Source organism: Cherax quadricarinatus, chromosome 49, assembly GCF_038502225.1.
Source record: "Cherax quadricarinatus isolate ZL_2023a chromosome 49, ASM3850222v1, whole genome shotgun sequence".
NCBI lineage: Eukaryota > Metazoa > Arthropoda > Malacostraca > Decapoda > Parastacidae > Cherax > Cherax quadricarinatus.
The window spans coordinates 17,432,438-17,458,434 of NC_091340.1; the positions used below are offsets into that span (position 1 = coordinate 17,432,438).

Here is a 25,997-nt window from a genome sequence, read left to right on the forward strand (position 1 = left end):
GTTACAGTAAGCATTTATGCACCTGGAGAAGAGAGAAGTGTAGAGGAGAGAGAGAGATTTTCGGAAATGTTGAGTGAGTGCATGGGGAGTTTTGAACCAAGTGTTAGAGTACTTGTGGTTGGGGATTTCAATGTTAAAGTGGGTAAAAATGTTGTGGAGGGAGTAGTAGGTAAATTTGAGGTGCAAGGGGTAAATAAAAATGGGGAGACTTTAATTGAGCTATGTGTAGAAAGAGGTTTGGTAATAAGTAATACACATTTTATGAAAAACAGGATAAATAAGTACACAAAGTATGATATAGCATGTAATGAAAGTAGTTTGTTAGATTATGTATCGTTGGATAATTGGTTGACGGGTAAGCTTCAGGATGTATATGTTTATAGACGGGCAACCGATATATCAGATCATTATTTAGTTGAAGCTACAGTTAGAGTAAAAGGCACATGGCACAAAAGGAAAGTGTCAACAACAAGTAAGATAGAGGTGAAAATGTGTAAACTAAAGGAGGAGGAAGTTAGGGTGAGATACAAGCAACTATTGGCAGAAAGGTGGGCTAGTGCAAGTATGAGTAGTGGGGGGGGGGGGTCGAAGAGGGTTGGAATAGTTTTAAAAAATTCAGTATTAAAATGTGGGGCAGAAGTTTGTGAACATAAGAGGGTGGGTGGAGGAGGAAAGAGGAGTGACTGGTGGAATGATGAAGTAAAGGGTGTGATAAAAGAGAAAAAGGTACCTTATGAGAGGTTTTTACAAAGCAGAGGTATTATAAGAAGAGCAAAGTACAGTGGTCCCTCGATTATGGACGGTAATCCGTTCCTGGAAGCTGGTCGATTATCGAAATGGTCGATTTACGAATCAATTTTCCCCATAAGAAATAATGTAAATTCAATTAATCCGTTCCTGACACCCAGAAGTATTAAAACAAAAAAATTTTTTACATGAAATATTCATGTAGTACATAAACAATACAATGGGAAATGATGAATGAAACATTAACAGCATAACACTTACCTTTATTGGAGATTCTTCTTAGTGTATGGGAGACTGGAGGAGGAGAGAGATTGGATTGTTTACAGTTTGGAAGGGGAATCCCCTACCAGCAACACCTCAGGTACCAATTACTTCTCTGGGGTTGCTTCTCTTCTCTGTTTCTTAATGCCACTAGGACCAGCTTGAGAGTCACTGGAGTCCTGTCTCGCAAAATAACTGTGCAGAGAGCTCTGTTTCTGGCGTCTCTTTAAAACTTCCCTAAAATGGGCCAAGACTCTGTCACTGTACAAGTTGCCGATATGGCTTGCAACATCCTTCTCTGGGTGATGTTTCTCCATAAATCTTTCCATCTTACCCCACATAGTAAAAATCTCCTTAATTTCTGAAGAAGGCACCTTCTTCCATCTCTCTTCCTCCTCCTCTGCAGCAAGATTCTGAGCTGCGATCTGTTGCTCTTCCTGCTGAAGCTCTTGCAGCTCCTCAGTGGTTAGCTCTTCGTTGTGGTCCTCCACCAACTCTTCCACATCCTCCAAACTCACATCCAACCCCATGGAACTCCCCAGTGCCACAATAGAGTTCAAAACTGACATAGGCTCATCAGGGTCAGCCCCAAACCCTTCCAAATCCCTCTTGTCGACACAATCTGGCCACAATTTTCTCCAAGCAGAGTTCAAAGTCCTGGTAGACACTCCCTCCCAAGCCTTACCTATAAGGCTTACACAATGGAAAATACTGAAATGTTCTTTCCAAAAATCTCGTAGGGTCAAGTGAGTGTCTGAGGTCACATTGAAGCACCTTTCAAACATTGCTTTTGTGTACAGTTTTTTAAAGTTTGCAATGACCTGCTGGTCCATGGGTTGGAGGAGAGGAGTGGTATTCGGGGGCAAGAACTTTACTGAGATGAACCCAAACTCCTTCAGAATTAGGTCATCCAAGTTTGGTGGATGAGCAGGTGCATTGTCCATTACTAGCAGGCACTTGAGATCCAATTTCTTCTCCAGGAGGTAATTCTTCACACTAGGGCCAAACACATCGTTGAACCACTCTACAAAAATTTCCCTCGTGACCCATGCCTTATTATTAGATTTCCAAAACACACACAATTTACTCTTCATAACATTATTTTTCTTAAATGCTCTGGGATTTTCAGAATGGTACACTAGTAACGGCTTCACTTTGAAATCCCCATTAGCATTAGCACAGAACATTAGCGTCAGCCTGTCTTTCATAGGCTTGTGTCCTGGCATTGACTTTTCCTCTTGTGTAATGAAGGTCCTCTTTGGCATTTTCTTCCAGAAGAGGCCTGTTTCGTCACAATTGAACACTTGTTCAGGTTTCAGTCCTTCAGCCTCTATGTACTCCTGGAATTCATGCACATATTTTTCAGCCGCCTTGTGGTCCGAACTGGCAGCCTCACCATGCCTTACCACACTGTGTATGCCAGTACGCTTCTTAAATCTCTCAAACCAGCCTTTGCTGGCCTTAAAATCACTCACTTCACCACTATTTGCAGGCAATTTATTTACCAAATCTTCATGCAACTGCCTAGCCTTTTCACAAATAATCGAGGTCATAAGACTGTCTCCTGCTAATTGTTTCTCATTTATCCACACCAATAATAACTTCTCAACCTCTTCCAGTACTGGTGATCTCATTTTTGTCAGCATATTTACCCCCTTTGCAACAACAGCGTCCTTGATTTCCTTTCTCATGGCTATGATGGAAGATATGGTTGAATGATTTTTGTTATACATCCTCGCCAGTTCGCCCACACGTACGCCACTATCATATTGATCAATGATGTTTTTCTTAAATTCAATGGTATTTCTCACCTTCTTTACCAAATGTTTGGCACTAGGACCTTTCTTTGGAGCCATGGTAGCTTATTTAGCACTTAAATAACTTGCAAGCACTAAAATAAATGAAATATTATGAAATATTTCACTGGAGCACGTGAGAGGACCGCCGCTAACTGGTAAACAATGGCACACTGGCTGGGAAAGAAGGCTGAGGCGGGTCAAGGCCCGCTTACCTCGTGCATACGCGTCTGGGACGACGGGTCGAGACGGGTCGATAAACGAATTTTGGTCAATTTCCGAGTCAATATTTTGTCGAAAAAACCGGTTGATTTCTGAAATGGTCGACTTTCAGGCCGGTCGATTATTGAGGGACCACTGTATATGGAGATTAAAAGGTGAAGAGACTGGTGAGAGAGTGCAAAAGGAGAGCAGATGATAGAGCAGGAGAGGCACTTGCAAGAACTTTTAACCCCTTGACTGTCGCAACCCGAAATCCTGAGGTGTCTCCTGGTGTCGCAAAATTTCCGAAAAAAAACAAAATTTCTTGTGAAATGACAGAGAATCTTTTCCCGATTGTAATGACACCAAAGGAATGAAATTTGATGGAAAACTGACGGAATTACGCTCTTGCAAAGATAGCAACCTCGGCGATATTTACGAATCGGCGATTTCGCCCACTTTGAGGCATATTTTCGGCTAATTCCATTGTTCCAGTCAACCAAACTCATAGCTATTTCTTTAAAACTCCATTTTCTCTATCAACTGAGTACAAGAAACTGCCCATTTACTGATTTCAACTACCCAATAACATGGTCAGAAATTTGCAAATTGGAACATTTCACAAAAATTAACCCTTTCAGGGTTTCGGCCGTACTAGTACGGCTTACGCACCAGGGTTTTTCACGTACTAGAATGCCTAAACTCTAGCGCCCTCAAATCTAGTAAGAGAAAGCTGGTAGGCCTACATATGAAAGAATGGGTCTATGTGGTCAGTGTGCGCAGTATAAAAAAAATCCTGCAGCACACAGTGCGTAATGAGAAAAAAAAAACTTTTACCGTGTTTTTGGATTAAAACAGCGACTTTGCACTGTATTTTCATATGGTATTTATTGTTGTATTCTAGATTTCCTGGTCTCATTTTATAGAATGGAAGACATATTACAGAAATTGAGATGATTTTGACTGATTTTACAATGAAAAGTACCTTGAAATTGAGCTCAAAATAGCAGAAATGTTCGATTTTTACCAAAGTTCAAAAGTAAACAAATCATGCTAAGCGTCCAATACACGTCAACTGGTGAGTCTAATATTCTTTCACAAGTGTGCTGATATTATTTATACCATTTCTACACTAATGCAGTAGTCTGCGTAACAGTAAATCTTCTATTTTTTGTGAGAATAAAAATTCAAAGTGGAAAGCAAAATAATGTAAGAGGGGCGTGGGGACGTGACTAATGAACAGAGGAAATGGTATTTTAGTGCCAGGAATGTCTTTTTTGTTTATTCTGGACCCTATTTGGAAATGGCATCTTTTGAAATTTGTGTGAAATTAGCAAAATTGCTAAATTCTGACCACTTTATTGGATAGTTGAAATCGGTAAATGGGTGGTTTCTTGTACTCATTCGATAGAAAAAATTGGAGTTCTAGCAAAATAGTTATGATTTTTGTCGACTAGTACATTGGAATTGGCCGAAAATAGGGCTCAAAGTGGGCAAAATCGATACGTAAACATCGTCGAGACCTCTAACTTCGCGAGAGCATAATTCCGTAAGTTTTCCATCAAATTTCATACTTTTGGTGTCATTATGATCGGGAAAAGATTCTCTGTCTCTTCATAAAAAAAAAGTTTATTTTTTTTTTTTTTAAATTTGGCAACCCTGAGAACAAGTCTCTGAGAGGGCCTGGCGAACCTGAAAAGGTTAAAAAATATGACAATTTGAAAATAGGGTCCAGAATGAACAATGAGGACATTCCCAGCTCTAAAACAACATTTTCTTTGTTCATCAGTCACACCTCCAGGCACCTCTGATATTACTCTTGCTTTCTGTTTTGAATTTTTATTCAAACAAAAAATAGAAGATTTACTGCTATGCAGAATATTGCAATATTGTAATAATTGTATAAATAATGTCAACCCATTCTTGACTGCATATTAGAATGGCTACTTGGACATTTATTGGAAAAAGACAGCAATTGTTTACTTTTGAACATAGGCAAAAATCAAACATTTGAGTTCCATTTCAAGGTTCTTTTCATAGTAAAACCAATCAAAATCACCTCTATTTCTATAATATGTTTTCCATTCTATCAAATGAGACCAAGAAAACGAGAATACAACCATAAATACTATATGACAATAGACCACAAAGTCAGCATTTTAATTAAAAAATGGTCGGAGTTTCTTTTTCTCATCATGCATTGCGTGCTGCAGGATTTATTTTTTATATGGTGCACACTGACCACAGAGACCCATTCTCTCACACATGGGCCTACCAGCTTTCTCCTGCTTGATTTGAAACCGCTAGAATTTTTTATTATTAACACACTGGCCGATTCCCACCAAAGCAGGGTGGCCCGAAAAAAGAAAAACTTTCACCATCATTCACTCCATCACTGTCTTGCCAGAAGGGTGCTTTACACTACAGTTTTTAAACTGCAACATTAACACCCCTCCTTCAGAGTGCAGGCACTGTACTTCCCATCTCCAGGACTCAAGTCCGGCCTGCCGGTTTCCCTGAATCCCTTCATAAATGTTACTTTGCTCACACTCCAACAGCAAGTCAAGTATTAAAAACCATTTGTCTCCATTCACTCCTATCAAACATGCTCACGCATGCCTGCTGGAAGTCCAAGCCCCTCGCACACAAATCCTCCTTTACCCCCTCCCTCAAACCTTTCCTAGGCCGACCCCTACCCTGCCTTCCTTCCACTACAGACTGATACACTCTTGAAGTCATTCTGTTTCGCTCCATTCTCTCTACATGTCCGAACCACCTCAACAACCCTTCCTCAGCCCTCTGGACAACAGTTTTGGTAATCTCACACCTCCTCCTAACTTCCAAACTACGAATTCTCTGCATTATATTCACACCACACATTGCCCTCAGACATGACATCTCCACTGTCTCCAGCCTTCTCCTCGCTGCAACATTCATCACCCATGCTTCACACCCATGTAAGAGCGTTGGTAAAACTATACTCTCATACATTCCCCTCTTTGCCTCCAAGGACAAAGTTCTTTGTCTCCACAGACTCCTAAGTGCACTGATCACCCTTTTCCCCTCATCAATTCTATGATTCACCTCAACTTTCATAGACCCATCCGTGGACATGTCCACTCCCAAATATCTGAATACATTCACCTCCTCCATACTCTCTCCCTCCAATCTGATATCCAATCTTTTATCACCTAATCTTTTTATCCTCATAACCTTACTCTTTCCTGTATTCACTTTCAATTTTCTTCTTTTGCATACCCTACTAAATTCATCCACCAACCTCTGCAACTTCTCTTCAGAATCTCACAAGAGCACAGTGTCATCAGCAAAGAGCAACTGTGACAACTCCCACTTTATGTGTGATTCTTTATCTTTTAACTCCACGCCTCTTGCCAAGACCCTCGCATTTAATTCTCTTACAACCCCATTTATAAATATATTAAACAACCACGATGACATCACACATCCTTGTCTAAGGCCTACTTTTACTGGGAAATAATCTCCCTCTTTCCTACATACTCTAACTTGAGCCTCACTATCCTCGTAAAAACTCTTCACTGCTTTCAGTAACCTACCTCCTACACCATGCACCTGCAACATCTGCCACATTGCCCCCCCCCCATCCACCCTGTCATACGCCTTTTCCAAATCCATAAATGCCACAAAAACCTCTTTAGCCGTATCTAAATACTGTTCACTTATATGTTTCACTGTAAACACCTGGTCCACACACCCCCTACCTTTCCTAAAGCCTCCTTGTTCATCTGCTATCCTATTCTCCATCTTACTCTTAATTCTTTCAATAATAACTCTACCATACACTTTACCAGGTATACTCAACAAACTTATCCCCCTATAATTTTTGCACTCTCTTTTGTCCCCTTTGCCTATATACAAAGGAACTATGCATGCTCTCTGCCAATCCCTTGGTACCTTACTCTCTTCCATACATTTATTAAATAATTGCACCAACCACTCCAAAACTATATCCCCACCTGCTTTTAACATTTCTATCTTTATCCCATCAATCCCGGCTGCCTTACCCCCTTTCATTTTACCTACTTCCCCCACACTCACAACTGGCTCTTCCTCACTCCTACAAGATGTTATTCCTTGCCCTATACACGAAATCACAGCTTCCCTATCTTCATCAACATTTAACAATTCCTCAAAATATTCCTTCCATCTTCCCAATACCTCTAACTCTCCAAAACAACATTATCATTGGAGACAAAGAAGGGAATGTATGATAGTATAGTGCTACCAACACTCTTATATGAGTGCGAAGCTTGGGTTGTAAATGCTGCAGCGAGGAGGCGGTTGGAGGCAGTGAAGATGTCCTCTCTAAGGGCAATGTGTGTCGTAAATATTATGCAGAGAATTCGAAGTGTGGAAATTATTAGAAGGTGTGGAGTTAATAAAAGTAATAGTCAGAGGGCTGAAGAGGGGTTGTTGAGGGGGTTTGGTCATTTAGAGAGAATGGACCAAAGTAGAATGACATGGAGAGCATATAAACCTGTAGTGGAAGGAAAGCGGGGTAGGGGTTGTCCTTGAAAAGGTTGGAGGGAGGAGCTAAAGGAGGTTTTATGGGCGAGGGACTTGGGCTTCCAGCAAGTGCGCATGAGCGTGTTAGATAGGAGTGAATGGAGACGAATGGTTTTTGGGACCTGACGAGCTGCTGGAGTGTGAGCAGGGTAATATTTAGGTAAGGGATTCAGGGAAACCGGTTATTTTTACAAAGCCAGACTTGAGTTCTAGAAATGGGAAGGACAATGCCTGCACTTTAAACGAGGGGTTCGGGATATTAGCAGTTTGGAGGGATGTGTAATAGGACAATGTATATATAATAGGGGCCCTGATATTGTATGCTATATGGAGTTTATTATATTATTTCAGGTCACTTTTTATATTGTATCTTTATATATGCATCAAAACTGTTGTATCTGGGCACCTCTGCAAAAACAGTGATTATGTGTGAATGAGGTGAAAGTGTTGAATGATGATGAAAGTATTTTCGTTTTGGGGATTTTCCTTCTTTTTGGGTCACCCTGCCTAGGTGGGAGATGGCCAACTTGCTAAAAAAAAAAAAAAAATCTACAAGTATAGTATAGCACTGTGCCTGGAATTTTTGGGTTATCCTAGGTAATTTACACTATGTACAATAAGTGTACTTATGTGTACATCTGAGAGACAGAGATAGACAGATAGACAAAGGTATAGGCAGAGAGAGAGACAGCCAAAGACAGCCAGAGACAGCCAAAGCCAGCCAGCCAAAGCCAGCCAGCAAAAGCCATCCAGCCAGCCAAAGCCAGCCAGCCAAAGCCAGCCAGCAAGCCAGCCAAAGTCAGCCAGCCAGCCAGTCAAAGCCAGCCAGCCAGCCAAAGCCAGCCAGCCAGTCAAAGCCAGCCAGCCAGCCAAAGCCAGCCAGCCATCAAGCCAAAGCCAGTCAGCCAAAAATCAGCCAGCAAAAGCCAGCCAGCCAGCAAAAACCATCCAACCAGCCAAAGCCAGCCAGCCAGTCAAAGCCAGCCAGCCAGTCAAAGCCAGCCAGCCAGTCAGAGCCAGCCAGCCAGCCAGCCAGTCAAAGCCAGTCAGCCAGCCAGTCGAAGCCAGGCTAGCTAAAGAGAACCAGCCAGCCAGCCAAAGAGAGCCAGCCATCCAGCCAGCCTGCCAAAGCAAGCCAGCCAGCAAGCCAGCCAAAGCCAGGCAGCAAGCCAGCAAAAGTCAGCCAGCCAGCTAGCCAGCCAGCCAGTCAGAGAGAGTCAGCCAGCCAGCCAAAGCCATCCAGCCAGTCAAAGCCAGCCAGTCAGCCAGCCATTCAGCCAGCCAGTCAGCCAGCCAGCCAACCAAAGCCAGCCAGCCAGCCAAAGCCAGCCAGGCAAAGTCAACCAGCCAGGCCCAGCCAGCCAAAGCCAGCCAGCCAGAAAAAGTCAGCCAGCCAGCCAAAGCCAGCCAGCCAGCCAACCAGCCAAAGCCAGCCAGCCAGCCAAAGCCAGCCTGCCAGCCAAAGCCAGCCAGCCAGTCAAAGCCAGATAGCCAGGCAAAGTCAGCCAGCCAGCCAAAGCTGTTACACCCTTTGTGCATAATTGAAGAAGGGTCAATTGATTAGTGTGTAATTACGGCTTTTTCACTTAGTATTATATTACTGGTACCTTTATTCGTAGCTAAAATAAAGACTCCTAGTTTTATAATATTATCTGGCCATGAATTATTGATTTATTTCGTAGGATGTTTTGTGTTTATATGTTGAATTGCCTTGTGGTCGTTTATGCTTCACAAACTCACTCATTCCGAGGTGACGTCAAGCTAGGGAGTTTTACTCATAGCAGTTCATTCTCACCTCTGGTAGAGAAAGCACCAAGACACAGAGCTCCCTTATTCTCTTGTTGCAAGTCTCAGGAGAACCTTTGAACCAGGATTCCTAGGTTCAACCAAGGTTGCTTGGATTACTTCAGTCTCGGAATACTTGACGGGTTGCGTCTGTGCAGTCAGCCATTTAAGTGAAGCAATACACCACGTCTGTGTTCTCCAACTATTAGTCTCGTGATAGTCTCTAACCAGTTCTAGCTGTAGTGTATATAATTGATTGAGGAGGTGGTAAAGGCACCCTATCTAGTGTTTCATTGATCTTGACTTTGATTATGAAACTACAGTGATTGTGTACATATGAATTTATAAGAAAAGGTATACCTAAATTTTATCAATTATTTAAATTACTAAGTGACTCTATAAGCTTAGTATTATACTGAATAAAACCAGATAAAGCATTATAGAACTTTTTTGTCTTATATTTATATGTGTTTATTTAAAAAGAGTAAGAAGACCTAAGTGGATCTTCACCTGTTGCTACTAACGGGTCTCCTCTCTGAAAAGAAAGACTCAAAACGTAACAAGTGGGGGCCTGTCCTAGGAGATATCCCAACTATATCTTCCCAATGGAAGTTCACATACAGCAACTGGTTAACGAATTGATTTCGGATAAGTTAGAGACTTTGAAACTGCAGACGTGCTGGCGGATAGCGAAGCATTTAGAGGTGACATATAACAATCGTTATACCACAGAAACCGTTCGGTCTATTATAAGGAATATCTTATTCCCCATACCTCCTGAAGTTTCTGAGTCGCCTGATTCAGAGGTCGAAAGTCTAACATCCCAGCTGGATCGCATGTCTCGAGTAAACGATCTAGAGGCATCAGGTGGAGCCGGCAAATCAGCCCCTGGAAGTCCTACAAATTCCTTAGTTGCTGAGAGTATGTCAATGCCAGGAGCTGAGGAAATGTTACGTGACAAACTTCCCCCTGAAAGGGAAAATGAACCAGGGCCTTCTAATAGTCCGTCGCCGAACTACGATGCCGTGCGAGGAGCAGGAGCTCGGCCCAAGATACGACCGGAAGGGTTTCTTCCCCCCCCTTCTCCACCAATTCCCTTGACACCCATCTCTCTGGACAATTTTAAGAGAATGGTGCATCTCATAAATCTGCAAACGGCTCAGTTAGAAGCACAGCGAAAACTGTATGAAGAAGAATTTGAGAGAGAGAAAATCCGTTGTGAAAGACAACAAGCGGAGAGAGACGTGAGACTGACGGTTTCCCCGAACCTCTCCTTTGATTTACATAAGGCAGCATCTTTAGTGCCTCAGTTCAATGAAGCTGACCTTGACACCTATTTTCACACCTTTGAGAACCAGGCAAGGGGGATGCAATGGCCTCAGGAATATTGGGCCACCCTATTGCACACAACTTTAACTGGTAAGGCTCAAAAATGTACAGCTACTCTGCCTTATGATAAGTATATGAATTATGAGGTGGTTAAAAAAGTAATTTTGGAAACTTATGACTTGCTCCCATTGAGCTACCAACGGACTTTCCGTACCCTACAACAGCTACCCAGGCAAACGTGGGTAGACTTTGCCCGTCAGAAGAAGGTAGCCCTGGAAAGGTGGTTAAGGGCCTCGGGCTGTGACTCTGTTGAAAGCTTAACTCAGTTAATATTACAGGAAGAGTTTAACCCTTTCAGGGTCCAAGGCCAAAATCTGAAGTGGTGCCCCAGTGTCCAAGAATTTAAAAAAAAAAAAAAATTTATTTTTTCTTACGAAATGGTAGAGAATCTTTTTGTGAATGTAATAAAACAAAAAGTATGAAATTTGATGGAAAATTGACGAAATTATGCACTCGTGAATTTTGATGTGTCAGCGACATTTACGAATCGGCGATTTTGCCGACTTTGACTCCCATTTTAGGCCAATTACATTGTTCCAGTCGACCAAATTCTTAGCTATTTCACTAGCATTACTTCTATTCTATCGATTGAGCACAAGAAATCGCCAAGTCAACTGTTTCAACTACAAAATAAAGTGACCGGAAATTGGTAATTTGGCCAATTTAACACAAAGTTCAAAATATTCCAATTTCAAAATGGGGTCCAGAATAAACAATGTAGGTATTCCTGGCACTAAACTAACATTTCCTCTGTTCATTAATTATGTTTTGAGGCTTTACAAATAAATTCCATTTTGATTTTTTATTCACATAATGAATTTTTATTCACATAAAAAAAATAGAAGATTTACTGTTATGCAATATTGTAATAATTGTATAAATATCATCACCACATTTGTGAATGCATATTAGACCCACCAGCTGGCGTGTATTAGACGTGTGAGGTCGTTTGTTAACTCTTGAACATGGGCAAAAATTTAACATTTCCGCCACTTTGAGCTCAGTTTCAAGCCATTTCCAGTGCTAAAACCAATCAAAATTATCTCTATTTCTGTAATATGTCTTCCATTCTATCAAATGAGACCAAGAAATCACAAATACAACTATAAAAAACATACGAAAAAATGCTGCAAAGTCGCTGTTTTAATCGAAAATCACGGTCTCAGTTTTTTTTCTCTCATTATACACAGTGTGCTGCAGGATTTGTTTTATGTGGTGCACACATTCCACATAGATGTATTCTCTCATATCTAGGACAAAATTTACCACTCACAGTTTATCAGAGTGAGCTGAGCTCATGACGTAGATCTACGGTTTGGACCCTGAACGTAAAGCCGTAGATCTACGGGACGGACCCTGAAAGGGTTAATAATGCCCTGTCGGGAGACTTGCCTAAGTTTTTAATTGATCATCAGACTTTGGACGTCTTAACCTCCGCCTCGCTCGCTGATCATTATGAAATCTCCTCTCAGTTAATGAGAGATAAAATCCCCTCGAGAGAAAGTAAGGAGAACACCCCCGAGGGATTGGCGATACTGGCCAAGAGAAGAGATTCGCCAGAAATTACCTCCCTATCAGGTGGCTCCTTACGCCGTTCTTAACCCTAATGCTGGGGAACATTTCGATACTAAGCCCCACCTTGAGGTGGATAAAGTGAGGAAGAAACCTACCTGCTCCTACTGTCAGAAGAAAGGGCATGTGAGAAGCCTCTGTTACAAGCTAGAAAGAGACGGAAGAATAAAGTTCTAGATGTGGTTCCTGTACAGATGACGTCTACCAGGTCCCAGGGACAGCTGGACCCATGGATGGAGCAAGATTCAGCCGGTCAAAAGGTTCCCACTTCTAGATGACTGACTCCCTCAATCATGTCCAAAAAGAAAGTAAGTGAGGCAATGAGTCCTTATTTTTCTATTGGCAAGGCCGGGACTACCAAATCCCAACTCGTTGAAGTAAAGTCTTATAGAGACACTGGGAGCTACCTAACTTTGTTGAGGGAAGGCGTTCTCTCTTTGAATGACTCGACCTATACCAAGATAGATGTGCTTTTAGAGGCGTATGGAGGGACCGTGTCTCGGGTTCCCCTCCATAAAATATACTTGAAAATAGGTTCTTATGATGGATATGCGGTGGTAGGTATATCAGAAACATAATTTCCCATTAGGTCAGTAGACCTACTTGTCGGAAACGACTTGGGCCTGGGAGGGATCTGTAAAGAACCTCTCGTCATGGGCAAAAATTTAACATTTCTGCCACTTTGAGCTCAGTTTCAAGCCATTTCCAGTGCTAAAACCAATCAAAATTATCTCTATTTCTGTAATATGTCTTCCATTCTATCAAATGAGACCAAGAAATCACAAATACAACTATAAAAAACATACGAAAAAATGCTGCAAAGTCGCTGTTTTAATCGAAAATCACGGTCTCAGTTTTTTTTCTCTCATTATACACAGTGTGCTGCAGGATTTGTTTTATGTGGTGCACACATACCACATAGATGTATTCTCTCATATCTAGGCCAAAATTTACCACTCACAGTTTATCAGAGTGAGCTGAGCTCATGACGTAGATCTACGGTTTGGACCCTGAACGTAAAGCCGTAGATCTACGGGACGGACCCTGAAAGGGTTAATAATGCCCTGTCGGGAGACTTGCCTAAGTTTTTAATTGATCATCAGACTTTGGACGTCTTAACCTCCGCCTCGCTCGCTGATCATTATGAAATCTCCTCTCAGTTAATGAGAGATAAAATCCCCTCGAGAGAAAGTAAGGAGAACACCCCCGAGGGATTGGCGATACTGGCCAAGAGAAGAGATTCGCCAGAAATTACCTCCCTATCAGGTGGCTCCTTACGCCGTTCTTAACCCTAATGCTGGGGAACATTTCGATACTAAGCCCCACCTGGAGGTGGATAAAGTGAGGAAGAAACCTACCTGCTCCTACTGTCAGAAGAAAGGGCATGTGAGAAGCCTCTGTTACAAGCTAGAAAGAGACGGAAGAATAAAGTTCTAGATGTGGTTCCTGTACAGATGACGTCTACCAGGTCCCAGGGACAGCTGGACCCATGGATGGAGCAAGATTCAGCCGGTCAAAAGGTTCCCACTTCTAGATGACTGACTCCCTCAATCATGTCCAAAAAGAAAGTAAGTGAGGCAATGAGTCCTTATTTTTCTATTGGCAAGGCCGGGACTACCAAATCCCAACTCGTTGAAGTAAAGTCTTATAGAGACACTGGGAGCTACCTAACTTTGTTGAGGGAAGGCGTTCTCTCTTTGAATGACTCGACCTATACCAAGATAGATGTGCTTTTAGAGGCGTATGGAGGGACCGTGTCTCGGGTTCCCCTCCATAAAATATACTTGAAAATAGGTTCTTATGATGGATATGCGGTGGTAGGTATATCAGAAACATAATTTCCCATTAGGTCAGTAGACCTACTTGTCGGAAACGACTTGGGCCTGGGAGGGATCTGTAAAGAACCTCTCGTCATGGGCAAAAATTTAACATTTCCGCCACTTTGAGCTCAGTTTCAAGCCATTTCCAGTGCTAAAACCAATCAAAATTATCTCTATTTCTGTAATATGTCTTCCATTCTATCAAATGAGACCAAGAAATCACAAATACAACTATAAAAAAACATACGAAAAAATGCTGCAAAGTCGCTGTTTTAATCGAAAATCACGGTCTTTTTTTTTTCTCTCATTATACACAGTGTGCTGCAGGATTTGTTTTATGTGGTGCACACATACCACATAGATGTATTCTCTCATATCTAGGCCAAAATTTACCACTCACAGTTTATCAGAGTGAGCTGAGCTCATGACGTAGATCTACGGTTTGGACCCTGAACGTAAAGCCGTAGATCTACGGGACGGACCCTGAAAGGGTTAATAATGCCCTGTCGGGAGACTTGCCTAAGTTTTTAATTGATCATCAGACTTTGGACGTCTTAACCTCCGCCTCGCTCGCTGATCATTATGAAATCTCCTCTCAGTTAATGAGAGATAAAATCCCCTCGAGAGAAAGTAAGAACACCCCCGAGGGATTGGCGATACTGGCCAAGAGAAGAGATTCGCCAGAAATTACCTCCCTATCAGGTGGCTCCTTACGCCGTTCTTAACCCTAATGCTGGGGAACATTTCGATACTAAGCCCCACCTGGAGGTGGATAAAGTGAGGAAGAAACCTACCTGCTCCTACTGTCAGAAGAAAGGGCATGTGAGAAGCCTCTGTTACAAGCTAGAAAGAGACGGAAGAATAAAGTTCTAGATGTGGTTCCTGTACAGATGACGTCTACCAGGTCCCAGGGACAGCTGGACCCATGGATGGAGCAAGATTCAGCCGGTCAAAAGGTTCCCACTTCTAGATGACTGACTCCCTCAATCATGTCCAAAAAGAAAGTAAGTGAGGCAATGAGTCCTTATTTTTCTATTGGCAAGGCCGGGACTACCAAATCCCAACTCGCTGAAGTAAAGTCTTATAGAGACACTGGGAGCTACCTAACTTTGTTGAGGGAAGGCGTTCTCTCTTTGAATGACTCGACCTATACCAAGATAGATGTGCTTTTAGAGGCGTATGGAGGGACCGTGTCTCGGGTTCCCCTCCATAAAATATACTTGAAAATAGGTTCTTATGATGGATATGCGGTGGTAGGTATATCAGAAACATAATTTCCCATTAGGTCAGTAGACCTACTTGTCGGAAACGACTTGGGCCTGGGAGGGATCTGTAAAGAACCTCTCGTCATAGAGAATACCTCAGCTGAAAATTTTGCCCTTGAGGCTTGCAAGGAGGGTCCACTTTTATTTCCTCTCGCCGTAGTTACGAGAGCCATGGCAAAGTCCCGTTCACTCCCATTGTCTTTGAGCAATAATCCCTCTGATTGGGGCCTGGATCTATTGTTTAGCAATGCTCACTTGCCAGAAGCTGAAGATAAGTTACCAGAAATTAGTACATCAGATCTAACGGCCTTGCAGATTAATGATTTTAAGCAAGAAAATTTGATCCAAGAACAGCGAGAAGACACTTCTTTGGAGGGAGTAAGAGGACTAGCCATTACTGAAACTGAGGCGGCAGACGTAAAAGATTGCTTCTATTATAGTAATGGTCGTCTAATGAGGAAAATTCCTACGACAGCTGCCCCCGATATTAATTTATGTGCTACGAAACAGGTTCTGGTTTTACTGGGAAGATTCCGAACTCTGGCTCTGGAAGTGGCCCATAATAGTCCAATGGGTGGACATCTGGGGATACGGAAGACACTGAGAAAGTTGTCTCGATATTTTTTCTAGCCCAAGATGAAAGAGACGGTGGTAGAGTACCTTTGAAATTGCCCGATTTGCCAGAAAATAGGTAAACCAGCACAGACACCGCCACCTGCTCCCCTCATTCCTATTGCAGTAGAAGGAGAACCTTTTACTCGTTTGATAATCGATTGTGTGGGTCCCCTTCCTAAAACCAGGTTGGGTAATCAATATCTGTTGACTATAATGGATACTGCCACCAGGTATCCTGAAGCTGTTTCATTAAGAAAAATAAATGCTCGAGCTATAGTAAGGGCTCTAATTCGATTCTTTTCCCAGGTAGGGTTGCCTCGGGAAATTCAATCAAACCAAGGCTCTAATTTTACTTCCAAAGTGTTCCGAGAAGCATTATCTAGACTTGGTATTAAACCCTTACTCTCTACCGCTTATAGACCTCAAACCCAGGGGGCCTTAGAGAGATTTCACCAGACTTTAAAGTTCATGATGCATGCTTATTGTGAGCAGTTCTCTAAGGATTGGGATGAGGGAATCCCTTTTCTCCTCCTCGCAATCAGGGAGAGTGAGCAAGAAAGTTTAGGGTACAGCCCCTTTGAGCTAATATATGGACATGCGGTACGAGGACCATTGGCCGTGTTAAAGGGAGTATGGTCCGGAAGGGCCGATCCACCTTTGTATTTATCGCCATCTTTAATGCAAGAGCACCTGTCCTTCACGAGGAGCCTGGCTTTAGAAAATATAGCAAAAGCTCAGACTAAAACGAAGCAGCATTTCGATAAGAAGGCTGCTCTACGCTCATTTCAAGTAGGGGATAAAGTTTTAGCTCTAAAATTGGTTCCTGGACATACGCTACAGCCCAGGTATGAAGGACCCATGGAGATAGTGAGGAAACTGAGTGAGGTAAATTACTTAGTTCGTACTCCAGGTAAAAAGAAGTCCAACCATGCCTACCATGTAAATCAGTTGAAAAGGTATTATGGGGGAACATCGCCCACTACAGTACTTCCATTCTACCGCAAGAAGAGGATACATGCCTTACAGATTGTTCTAGAGGGGTAGAAGTGTGTCTAAAAAATTCAGAAGTGTTGAGCGCTATGGACCAGTTTTTATGTAACTTAGGAGATGACCAAGCTAGAAAGATTAAAGAGTTGCTAATGGCTTACCCGAGTTTATTCGGAGACGTCCCCAAACGTTGCACTCTGGGTACACATGATGTGGATGTACAAGGTGCTCTGCCAATCAAGCAAGCCCCATATCAAACGAGCCCAGTGAAAAATAAGGCACTTAGAGAGGAAATAGATTTTCTGTTAACTCACGGTTTGATCGAATGCAGCAAAAGTCCGTGGGCTTCGCCCTGTGTCCTCGTGGCTAAAGCAGATGGATCTTACCGTATGTGTACAGATTACCGGAAGGTAAACTCCGTGACCTTACCAGATGTGTATCCTCTACCTAGGGTAGACGATTTAATAGATAAAGTCTCCGGGGCTAAATATGTGAGTAGACTAGACCTGTTACGAGGTTATTACCAAGTACCACTGTCAACACGAGCCCAAGAGATATCGTCTTTTACTGTTCCTGGTGGTCTATTTAACTATTTAGTTATGCCCTTCGGCCTCTGTAATGCGGCGTCTACCTTTCAGAGGCTGATGAATAGTCTAACTTATGAGCTGGAAGGTGTAGAAGCTTATTTGGACGATTTAGTGGTGATAAGTGAAGAGTGGGGACAGCATGTGTCTCGGCTAGAAGCACTTCTGAAAAAATTAGAAGAATACAATTTTATGGTTAATTTAGCCAAGTGTGAGTTTGGGCAAGCCCGAATAAAATATTTAGGTTTCAGTATCGGCCAAGGAACAGTAGCACCTCTTAATGCTAAGATCAAAGCCATTTCAGAATTCCCTATACCTTGGGACAGAAAAGGAGTACAAAGATTTCTAGGGATGGCCGGCTACTACCGCCGGTTCTGCCCCAACTTCTCTCAGGTGGCAGCTCCCCTGTTTGAATTAACCAGTTCTAAAGTTAAATTCTGCTGGACCTCAGAAAGTGACACGGCTTTTAGCAAATTGAAACGATTACTTGAATCATCACCAGTATTACGAAGTCCAAATTTTGATGTCCCTTTTTCTTTGCATGTAGATGCCAGTAGCTATGCTGTGGGAGCAGTCTTGCTACAACCCTCCTCCTCCTCTAATATTCTTCATCTTATTTGCTATTTTTCTGCTAAATTAAAGTCCCACCAGTTAAATTATGCAACTGTAGAGAAAGAAGCGTTAGCTTTAGTGTTATCTTTAGAGCACTTTGAAGTTTACCTGGGCACTGCTCCCCACAAAATCACAGTCAATTCAGACCATAACCCTTTGACCTTTAATACTATGAAGTTGAAGAATGCCCGATTCAGAGATGGGCTCTTCGAATTCAACCCTTTTCAATAAGTATTAACCACATACGTGGCCAGGATAACGTAATTGCTGACGCTCTGTCCCGCCCTTAAGGATAAGTCAGATATTCCCTTTTTTTTTTTTTTTTTTCAAATATAATTAATATTGGTTTTGTGTTTAATATTTTGACTTTTTGCCATCAACAGTAAGAAGATTGCTGTAACAAAAAATAGGAGTCCTTATGGAGTTGAGATCCAGGATGTCAGTCTGGCAGAAGCTGAGAATATACACTGCTTTGGCCATGTCTCCTGTTGTGTTCCCATGACGCCCTTAGCTTCTGACGTCGCCAGAGGTCAACTACTGTGTGTTTACCTCTGAGATGGAGCAAAGATTAAAATTCAGTTTCCTGACTCCTGCTTCATGGTGACCCTGAAAAATCTTTTTTACTCTGAAGGACGTTGTCTTTGCAGTTGCCTGGATATATAGTAAAGAATGGGGGCATTGTGTGCCTTGTATGAGTTGAAGTCTCTATTGGTGCGACAGTCAGTCGTACGGGAGGAGTGTTACGCCCTTTGTGCATAATTGAAGAAGGGTCAATTGATTAGTGTGTAATTACGGCTTTTTCACTTAGTATTATATTACTGGTACCTTTATTCGTAGCTAAAATAAAGACTCCTAGTTTTATAATATTATCTGGCCATGAATTATTGATTTATTTCGTAGGATGTTTTGTGTTTATGTGTTGAATTGCCTTGTGGTCGTTTATGCTTCACAAACTCACTCATTCCGAGGTGACGTCAAGCTAGGGAGTTTTACTCATAGCAGTTCATTCTCATCTCTGGTAGAGAAAGCACCAAGACACGGAGCTCCCTTATTCTCTTGTTGCAAGTCTCAGGAGAACCTTTGAACCAGGATTCCTAGGTTCAACCAAGGTTGCTTGAATTACTTCAGTCTCGGAATACTTGACGGGTTGCGTCTGTGCAGTCAGCCATTTAAGTGAAGCAATACACCACGTCTGTGTTCTCCAACTATTAGTCTCGTGATAGTCTCTAACCAGTTCTAGCTGTAGTGTATATAATTGATTGAGGAGGTGGTAAAGGCACCCTATCTAGTGTTTCATTGATCTTGACTTTGATTATGAAACTACAGTGATTGTGTACATATGAATTTATAAGAAAAGGTATACCTAAATTTTATCAATTATTTAAATTACTAAGTGACTCTATAAGCTTAGTATTATACTGAATAAAACCAGATAAAGCATTATAGAACTTTTTTGTCTTATATTCATATGTGTGTATTTAAAAAGAGTAAGAAGACCTAAGTGGATCTTCACCTGTTGCTACTAACGGGTCTCCTCTCTGAAAAGAAAGACTCAAAAAGTAACAAAAGCCAACCAGCCAGCCAAAGCCAGCCAAAGCCAGCCAGTCAGCCAAAGCCAGCCCAACAAAGCCAGCCAGCCAGCCAAAGCCATCCAGCAAAAGTCAGCCAGTCAGCCAGCCAAGAGCAGCCAACCAACCAGCCAAAGAAAGCCAGCCAGCCAAAGCCAACCAGCCAGCCAACCAAAATAAGCCAGCCAGCCAGTCAAAGCCAGCCAGCTAGGCAAAGCCAGCCAGTCAGAGAGAGAGCCAGCCAGCCAGCCAAAGCCAGTCAAAGCCAGCTAAAGCCAGCCAGCCAGAAAAAGCCAGCCAGCCAGCCAAAGCCAGTCAGCCAACCAGCCAAAGCCAGCCAGTCAGCCAAAGCCAGCCAACCAGAAAAAGCCAGCCAGCCAGCCAAAGCCAGCCAGCCAACCAGCCAAAGCCAGCCAGCCAGTCAAAGCCAGCCAGCCAGCCAAAGCCAGCCAGCCAGTCAAAACCAGCCAGCCAGCCAGTCAAAGCCAGCTAGCCAGGCAAAGTCAGCCAGCCAGCCAAAGCTAGCCAAAGCCAACCAGCCAGCCAAAGCCAGCCAGCCAGCCAGTCAGCCAAAGCCAGCCAGTCAGCCAAAGCCAGCCAGCCAGAAAAAGCCAGCCAGCCAAAGCCAGCCAAAGCCAGCCAGCCAGCCAGACAAAGCCAGCCAGCCAGCCAAAGCCATCCAGCCAGCCAAGAGCAGCCAACCAACCAGCCAAAGCCAGCCAGCCAGCCAAAGCCAGCCAGCCAAAGCCAGCCAGCCAAGAGCAGCCAGCCAACCAGAAAAAGCCAGCCAGCCAGCCAAATCCAGCCAATCAAAGCCAGCCAGCCAGTCGGGCAAAGCCAGCAAGTCAAAGAGAGAGAGAGAGCCAGCCAGCCAGCCAGCCAAAGCCAGCCAAAGTCAGCCAAAGCCAGCCAGCCAGCCAAATCCAGCCAGCCTGCCAAAGCCAGCCAGCCAGCCAAAGCCAGCCAGCCAAAGCCAGGCAGGCAGCCAGCCAGTCAGGCAGCCAAAGCCAACCAGTGAGCCAAAGACAGTCAGCCAGCCAACCAAAGCCAGCCAACCAGCTAGCCAAAGCCAGCCAACCAGCTAGCCAAAGCCAGCCAACCAGCTAGCCAAAGCCAAGCAGCCAGCCAGCCAAAGCCAGCCATCCAGCCAAAGCCAGTCATCCAGCCAAATACATAACATTAGAAAGAAGGAACACTGCAGCAGGCCTACTGGCCCATGCAAGGCAGGTCCATGTCACCCCCCATCTTAGACCAATGACCCACCTAGTCAGGTCACATTCACTGAAGGAAGGAGCATGGCATCAGACCCAGCTAGTCAGGTTCAACTCACACTCACCCACTCATGTATTTATCTAACCTATTTTTACTTTCCTCTTAAAAGGGGAGTGTTAATACGACATGACATCAGTGAATCCTTGGTGTTTGCCATGCTATTTGCTCTAGCTGGAGCTCAATTGAACTGGTGTTCCCATAAGGTACTAAGTATTCCCAGATTTTTTTAATTCTGAGCACACCGAGTGGTAAGACCCATTCTCTTGTGTGTAGGCGACTTAGGCCTATCACCCCAATTTTGAAGGAATGAAAAATAAAACGTTGATCTACATTCAGATCACTACGTGAGCAAACATATATCTATGTTTGGACAGTTTAAGGGTTAAATATCATATATTATGGAAACCAAGCACTTGCTGGAGACTATATCCAATACAAAATAAAAAAACAGAGCAAGTTTTTTCAAGAGAAGGCCCAGTCAACCCAATGGTAGAAAGACCTAACATTAACAAGACATTGCTGAATTATGGAAAAGTTTGTCAAAAATTTTCAAATATACATTAATAACATATAATCTATGAGAAAAGCAACCAATTCACCCTTAGAAACTGAATAATACTGATTAGTTGTGCACCACTAAGATGAATAACTTGTAACCAGGACAGTGGATATTCAATTTAACTTACCTTTCTCCTTATCTTTGATAAATTCATCCTTGTCTATTTCAATTTCTCCCTTATGTGATTTCATTATATACTGGTTACCCAGAGCAATCATGTCCAGTTCATATTTTTCTATAGCTTGAAGTTCCTGCAAAAAATAATTATAATATACTTGGCAGACAAATTTTGTTTTGCAAAAACAGTCAAGAGATTACTTATAAATTTTATCCCATAACTGAATTGGGAAAAATATTTTTTTTGTACCACTTCTCATATCTTAATTCCTAACCAACTCCATTCATTCCTCATTATGGCAATCATCCACTTGCAGAATCACTAATGTTAGTCTTCATCCTAACATACTTTATATGAATAAAATAAAAACCTGTATCATTTTATTTTTTCTAAATGAAGTGGAAATAATAAGTTAACTTCATAAACATCAATTTAATGACCATATACTGAATGGATGTGTTATTGGAGAGCGAGCAAAGTAACATTTATAAAGGAATTAAGGAAAACTGGTTAGTCAGACTTGAGTCCTGGAGGTGGGAAGTACAACATGCCTGCAATCTGGAAGGAGTGGGGATGATGCAGTTAAATCTTTGATATATAACTTTGTTGAGTCTTCTGAGTTTTTCTACTCCTGGAGCCCGGCAATGGACCAGGCTCATCTGGTCCTAGCCTGGTCAATCAGGCTGTTGCTACCAGTGGTCCACTGCTCAACATATCCATCACAGCCTGGTTGATCTGGCACCTGATAAAGAAATTAGTCCAGTTTTCTCTTGAAGATGTCTACACTTGATCTAGGAGTGTTTCTGATATCTTCTGGTAAGATGTTGAATAATCTGGGGCCAAGGATATTGATACAGTGTTCCCTTATTGTGCCTGCTACACCCCTGCTCTTCACTGGGTTTATACTGCACTTCCTTCCATATCTCTCACTTCAGTATATTATAGCAGTGTACAGATTTGGGACCAGGTTCTCAAGTGCCTTCCAGGTATATATTATCATGTATCTCTCCTCTCTGCTCCTTTGAATACAGCCTCTCATCACTTAGTGACATACTCATTTACCGATGACTTGGACTTACAATAGGCTCTCTGACCAGTATGCATACCTAAATAATGTATATTAGAGCTGACTTTCTCTATTCTTTTTATTACAATATACAGTACACTACTGTATAAACATTTGAAAATATACCAGAAATGTTATAAATGGTGCAAAGGTGACATTAAAACAATATTAAAGATGGATGACACAAACCCACTACCATTAGAGGACGCTCCTCACTTTGCGACGAATTCATATCCGGTTTTTCCTATCATATCCTCTAGAGGTTCTGTCTCTTATTCTCTTGCTTCTTGCCTGGCCAAAACCCTCACTCCCTTTCTTGGTACTTTTTCTCATGCCCACCTCTGTCACTCTCAAGACTTCATTGAACGAGTTCACTCTCTCCCAACCTGTAAGATGCTTAGTCTTGACGTTGAGTCCCTCTTCACCAATGTCCCTCTTGATGATGTCCTTGATTTTCTTAGAGAGAAGGCCAATGAAGGGCTTTTTCATCTCCCTATACCTACTGATGTCTTTCTTGATCTTATCTGCCTCTGTGTGGACTCTAATTCCTTTTCTTTCCAAGGGAAATATTATTCTGAAACCTTCGGTGTCGCTATGGGCTCTCCTCTCTCTCCTGTCCTTGCTAATCTTTACATGGAATACTTCGAGACTGTTCTTCTTCCTACTTTCGATGTACGCCATTCACTCTCACTCCGCTATGTAGATGACATCTTTGCTCTTTGGCTTCATGACTCTTGTGTCTTCCAACCATTTCTTGATGCTCTAAATAATCTTGCCCCTTCCATTAAATTTAAAGCTGAATGGGAATCTAATTCCTTGTTTCCTTTCCTTGATGTTCATGTCCACTGCTCAGATACAGGTTTTGCCTTTTCCGCTTACTGCAAACCTATGCACAGTGGCATGAACATTCACTACTTTTCTTATCATGCTTCCTCTGTCAAGAGAAGTGTTCTTATCTCCCTCTTTTTCTATGCTCTCTGCATTTGTGATCCTCAGTTCCATCAATCAGAAATTTCCAATCTTCATAACTCATTTTCCTGTCTTGAATACCCTTCCCATTTCATAGACTCTGCCTTCTCACGTGCTAAACATAATTTCTTCTCTCCCAAACTCTCTACTCCTGGGAACTATTCTATCCTCTGCCTTCCCTACATTTCCGGTCTTTCTAATCTCAACAACTCTCTCTGTTCCTTAGACTTCAAACTTACTTTCCACCAGACTAACACTCTTCGTACTAATCTTGTTCATACCTCTCCTCCCTCTACAGATGCTCCGGGTGTCTACTCTATTTCTTGTTCCTCCTGTCCTCTTCAATGCCTTGGAGAAACTGGCCGATCTCTTTCTGACAGACTTAGGGAGCACAAAAGTAGTGTTAGGCTTGCTGACACTAACAATGCTCTCTTCTGTCACGTCAGAGATCACAGCCATCCTATTGACTGGTCTTCTGCTAAAACTCTCTTCCCTACTTCCAACTTTAACAGTCGCTGTCTGGTTGAATCCTCCCTAATACAGAACTTTCCTTGTATGAATCTTAGTCCTGGCTTTGTCTCTGTAGATGCCTTCCTTTCCCACTACACTGTAAAATGCTCCAAACTTCATAACACCCATGACTTAACCTGATTCCTCCTTTTTCTTCTTCTCCCTCTTCCCCTTTCCTCTTTCCTTTTTCTCTTTTGGGTTGTCTTTCTTCTGCCCTGTGTGTCTGTTCCTTCTTTATTTATTCATTTACTTATTCCCTCCCTTCCTCCGTGTTCTTGCTCTTACCCTCTGTGGTCACCTAGCTCCCTTGTAGTGCTCCTCTTTCTTAGTATTTGACTGGCTCCTCCTCCTCGTACTACCTCTCCACTACTACTTCCTGCCGCCGCCACCGCCACTACTACTACTACCTATATATACCCTTCCCGCTCTCCTTTTCAATAGTATGCCTTTGTAAATGGTCCAAGTCGGACCGAAACGTCATCATAATCTCCTCTCTTCTATGTGCAGGTTGTTTGTAATTCATTTACCGATGTGGTCTTAGGAAGGGAACACCGTCATTAAGTGAGGAGAGGCTGTATTCAAGACTTTATGGTGTTCCCAGTAACTTAAATGCTTTACCAGCCCTATGCAGGCCATAAAGGATCTATGTACTTGTTCAAACTCTGATATTTCTCCTGTTTTGAATGGGGCCATCAACACTGAGCAATATTCTAAATGGGGGGACCACTAGCAATTTGAAAAGTGTCACAAGTGGTATTATTTCCCTTGTTTTAAAGGTTCTCAACACCCACCCAGTTATTCTCCTGACTGTCGTGAGTTTTGTCTTATATTCTTTGAAAGAAAGATCAGCTTACACAGTTATTCCCAAGTCTTTCATGAGTTGCTTTCGTGCTATTTGATGATCCTCTTCAGTTTTGTATATAGTCTCTTTTTCAAGTTCTTCATTCTTTCCATACATAAGCAGCTGGAAATTATCACCACTAAATGTCATGTTCTCCACGGCCCACTGGAAAACACTGTAATTTTTCACTGTCTTCTACCATAGTAACTTTCATGCTTATGCTGATGTCATCTGTAAGTGATAATACAAAACTGTGATGGGTGTTTTTATCTATGTCTGTTATGATGATGAGAAACAGCAGCAGTGTCAGGACAGTGCCTTGGGAAACAGCTTCTTACCTCACTGATGCCGGATTTTACTTTGTTTACTACTACTTTTTGTGTTTTGTATTAAGAATCCAAATATCCATCTGCCTACCTTCCCCATAATGCATATGGCCCTCATTTTGTGTGCCATCACTCTATGATTGCATTCGTCAAATGCCTTTGCAAAGTCTGTGTACAGGTCTCCCTCAACATTCGTTTTTTTTACTTTCGCGGGCTTTGAATATTTGCGAATTCCCAGCCACCCAATCATCAAATGAGGGTATCAAATGATACCCTCATCACCATATAAGAGTGTTGGTACCACTATACTTTCATTCATTCCCTTCTTTGCCTCCATAGATAATGTATTGAGGTATATGTGGAGACAAAAAAACATTATCTATGGAGGCAAAGAAGGGAATGTATAAAAGTATAGTGGTACCAACACTCTTATATAGGTGTGAAGCTTAGGTTGTAAATGTTGCAGTGTAGAGGTGGTTGGAGACAGTGGAGATGTCCTGTCTATGGACAATGTGTGGTGTAAATACACCTACCATCCGACTTACGACCTTGTTTTCTATGCCAAATTTCTGGGAGTAAACAACTGTTT

The 25,997-nt window shown here is 42.4% G+C and overlaps 1 protein-coding gene across 3 annotated transcripts in view; it reads right to left on the bottom strand.

Annotated features, from left to right (window-relative positions):
- The window catches only part of pps (protein partner of snf), a 593,176-nt gene that overhangs the window by 231,047 nt on the left and 336,132 nt on the right, over positions 1-25,997 (bottom strand). For all 3 annotated transcript variants that reach the window (XM_070095224.1, XM_070095226.1, XM_070095225.1), the window contains one exon: positions 21,706-21,829. In XM_070095224.1, the coding sequence (XP_069951325.1) occupies positions 21,706-21,829 (124 nt within the window). The remainder of the gene's footprint in view (positions 1-21,705; positions 21,830-25,997) is intronic.